Source organism: Cebus imitator, unplaced genomic scaffold, assembly GCF_001604975.1.
Source record: "Cebus imitator isolate Cc_AM_T3 unplaced genomic scaffold, Cebus_imitator-1.0 Scaffold24, whole genome shotgun sequence".
NCBI classification, from domain to species: domain Eukaryota; kingdom Metazoa; phylum Chordata; class Mammalia; order Primates; family Cebidae; genus Cebus; species Cebus imitator.
In genome coordinates this window covers 14,912,308-14,916,187 of record NW_016107339.1, presented here as the reverse complement: position 1 = coordinate 14,916,187, position 3,880 = coordinate 14,912,308, and the positions used below count along the sequence as shown (strand labels likewise).

The 3,880-nt window shown below is 47.3% G+C and overlaps 1 protein-coding gene and 1 non-coding gene across 4 annotated transcripts in view; both read right to left on the bottom strand.

The window, feature by feature from the left end:
- DDX39B (DExD-box helicase 39B) overlaps positions 1-3,880 on the bottom strand; it is a 13,372-nt gene that overhangs the window by 4,667 nt on the left and 4,825 nt on the right. For all 3 annotated transcript variants that reach the window (XM_017522433.2, XM_017522436.2, XM_017522435.2), the window contains exons 5-6: positions 1,933-2,116; positions 830-948 (exon numbers count right to left, since the gene is read on the bottom strand). In XM_017522433.2, coding sequence (XP_017377922.1) covers positions 830-948; positions 1,933-2,116 — 303 coding nt within the window. The remainder of the gene's footprint in view (positions 1-829; positions 949-1,932; positions 2,117-3,880) is intronic.
- On the bottom strand, positions 1,807-1,882 carry LOC119470232. Its single transcript, XR_005199115.1, has one exon. It is a non-coding gene; the product is annotated as a small nucleolar RNA SNORD83 (small nucleolar RNA).

Below are 3,880 nucleotides of genomic sequence, written 5' to 3'. Positions count from 1 at the left end.
AAAAAAAAAAAAATCTACCACCCCATTCAGGACACCCCTCCCCAACACATATGGGGGGAAACGGGGCACGGCACGCGTTGGGTTCAGGAAAAAAACCGGGAACGGAAAAAGAGGCTGGTTTGGTCCTCAGCTTCCTGGTCAGGTTTCCCCGCGGCCTCCGCTGCCGCCATCCACCGCTGGGTGCCGTCCGCATTCCCTCGCCGCGCCACGGTGCTTCTCTGTTGCCGGCTCACATCAACCGAGGTTCCGGATGGGTGCAAGGAGATGTGGGTGGAAGGAGTAGGGTATCGGGGATTGAGGTGCCAAAGGCCCCCACCCCTGGAGGTGGGGAAGGGGAGGATTCATTTGTGCTGATGCTCTTCTTTTGGACATGCCCTGCCATCTGTCTGTCCCTCTCTTGCTCTCCTGCCACCGGGAAGTAGGAGTTTTGGTGAGCAGAAGGCTCCAGCTGTATGCTCGATGCCACCTTGAGGGTGCGTGGCTGTAGGGGGCACGTAAGAGACGATGGGTGGGTGGTAGGGCAGAAAAATCCTGCCCTCCCCCAAGGGGAGAAGAGGTTCAAAAATGTTGTGATTTTTGAGAAAAAGTCGAACACTACCCGCTCTCACGTTAACCCGACCAAGTCTTCCGGAGTTTCCCTGGCACCCGCGCAGACCCTAACACTAGCTGTCTCTGCTTCTGTATGTTTCTTCAAGGAGTCATTACTCCCAGCTGGGCACAAGCCGCCTTCTTGGCACTTGAATGACAAGGGAGTCTGGAGGAAGAGGGCGAGGAAGGGAAGGAGGCAGCGGGCGGGGAGTGGAGGGAGAGAAGGTAGAAGGGTATTTACATCTTGCATGAACTTGCGGCAGACTGGTCGGATCTCTTTGCTCAAGGTAGCACTGAACATCATGACCTGCTTCTCGTGGGGGGTCATGCGAAAAATTTCCTGGACATCCCGACGCATGTCTACGAGAACAAGAAAGAAAATTGTAGGAGAAAATAAGCAGGTATGATACAGATTAAAGGTAGACTTCCCAGTGAGGTGAAGACTGCAATGAACTTGGAATTAAGCATTGGAATCATATTCCAACTGTTTGTTTTAACTAAGCAAGAAATAAGATAAAAACCCCAAAGTTCATAACTGTAAAATGGGGATAAAACCCTGTGCAGACACTCTCAGGCATAAGGCCTTTAAAACATGCTTTACAGGCCCAACTCCTTCCTGCCCAAGCCCAGGCTAGCCTTCAGCAGACTACAAGTATCAAGCACGTATTACATTCCAGCTATCAAAGTTCATCTATGACCCTCTGGATCACTCTTCTATCCAGTTGGACAAATATAACATCTCTACCTGGAGCCTGCCTTTATAGCTCGCCATACTGAATTGCCAAAGATCATTTGTAATAATTTTTCTCTGGAGCCTATGTCCATCCCCACTCTCATTCACCAAGATTCACTTCTGACAGAAAAATCTTTCTTCATTAACCCCACTTAGCACACTAGAATACCACATCACACAAACTCCTACAAACATTCTCTACATTAATCCCAAACCTGAGTCTAGAAACTTATTCAGGTATAAATTCTGACTGTATGTTGTGCTGGAGATGCCTTAAGGGTAGACGGTCTTCCCCTTCAGTTTAGAATCTCCCCTATGACTCCCAGTATAGAAATCTATAATGGAAAGGGTAGTGGTGGTGACGACTTATGCCTAAAATTATCAAAGTCCCCTATTCTCAAAGGTTAAAAAAAAAAATCATAGAAAAATGATAGATGACACCCTTTACTGTGCTTAAAAGAATAAAAACAAACCAGGGAACCCAGAGCCATCAGTCATGGGTGATAGATAAGAGTCGTCCTTGCACTGAGGTGCTCCTGTTTCAAATAAACATCATTTGGCTCCAAAGAACAACTCCCCAGCATTAGCCAAGCCCCAGCACTGCCACTCACCGAGCTGTTCAAGCATTTTATCGCATTCATCCAAAATAAAGTGTTTAATGTGTTTCAGGTTGAGGCTCTTATTTCGAGCCAGGGCTAGGATACGGCCTGGAGTCCCCACGACGATATGCGGGCAGTTCTTCTTCAGCACCTCTTCATCCTTCTTGATAGACAGACCACCAAAAAACACAGCAACCTACCGAGCCAAGAGCAAAGAGTTTCAAAAACAAGGAAGGAAAGAGTCTAATCCCCCCAGGGTTCCCACTCTCAGTTTGAGCTAAACCAATTTTTAGCATGTTTCAAAACTACAACAAACTTTTAGAGGTCACCTAATTTAAAAATTTTATGTCCCCCCACCAAACACTGAAGTTAATAAACAAAAGTGATTGCCTAAAGTTACACGACTACTCAGAGCAGTCAGGACAAGAATTCAGTTCTTCTGACTTAATCTAACCATCTTCCTTCATTTATGAGGCCAGGCTTCATTTAAAAAATCAAGGAGCCAGGTATGGTGGCACTTCTTGTAATCCCAGCTACTTGGGAGGCTGAGGCACGAGAATCACTTGAACCTGGAGGCAGAGGATGCGGTGAGCCAAGATCTCACCACTGTACTCCAGCATGGGTGACAAGAGGAATACTCCGTCTCAAAAAATAAAAATAAAAATAAGGCTGGGCTCAGTGGCTCACACCTGTAATCCTAGCACTTTGGGAGGCTGAGGCAGGCGGATCACTTCAAGCCAGGAGTTCAGGACCAGCCTGGCCAACATGGTGAAACCCCATCTCTACTAAAAATACAAAAATTACCCAGGAGGTTGAGGCAGGAGAATCGCTTGAACGTGGGAGGCAGAAGTTGCAGTGAGGAGAGATCAAGCCACTGCACTCCAGGCTGGGCAACAGAGCGAGACTCCATCTCAAGAAATAATTAAAAAATAAAAACAGGCTGGGTGCAGTGGCTAACGCCTGTAATCCCAGCACTCTGGGAGGTGAACGTGGATGGATCACAAGGTCAGGAGTTCAAGACAAGCCTGACCAAGATGAAGAAACCCCATGTCTACTAAAAATACAAAAATTAGCCAGGCACAGTAGCGGGTGCTACTCGGGAGGCTGAGGCAGCAAGAATCACTTGAACCCCGGAGGCAGAGGTTACAGTGAGCTCAGATCGTGCCACTGCACTCCAGCCTGGGTAACAGAACAAGACTCTGTCTCAAATAGTAATATAGCAATAAATAAACAACAGCAAGAAATCACCACATGAGTGTAAAGTACCACAAAAAACACACAGAACATCAAGTTATCCTAAATAAACCCAGACTCTCCACACAAACCCCATGAAATTATTGCTTTGGGCTAAATATTATCACACCATGTTAAATGCATTAGGTGAACAGTTATTTAGGGATCTGGGCCTTGGTACACTATCAAGTAACACCAGAAACTACTTTCTGGTTTCAAGGGGGAAAAGAACAGCCATGTAATCAAACTGTCATGACACTAATCCTACTGTAAATCTAAAATCACTAACGAGGCCAGGCGCGATGGCTCGCGCCTGTAATCCCAGCACTTTAGGAGGCCAAGGCAGGTGGCTCACTTGAGATCAGGAGTTCGAGGTTGGCCTGGCCAACATGGCGAAACCCTGTCACTACTAAAAATACAAAAATTAGCTGGGCGTGATGGCACTACGTAGTCCCAACTACTCGGGAGGTTGAGGCAGGAGAATCACTTGAACCTGGGAGGCATAGTTTGCAGTGAGCTAAGATCGCGCCACTGCACTCACAGCCTGGGGGACAGAGCAGGACTCCAGCTCGAAATAAAATGAAAATAAAGTAAAAAATATAGGTCAGGCCAGGCGCGGTGGCTCACGCCTATAATCCCAGCACTTTGGGAGGCCGAGGCGGGTGGATCACGAGGTCAAGAGATCAAGACCATCCTGGTCAACATGGTGAAACCCCGTCTCTACTAA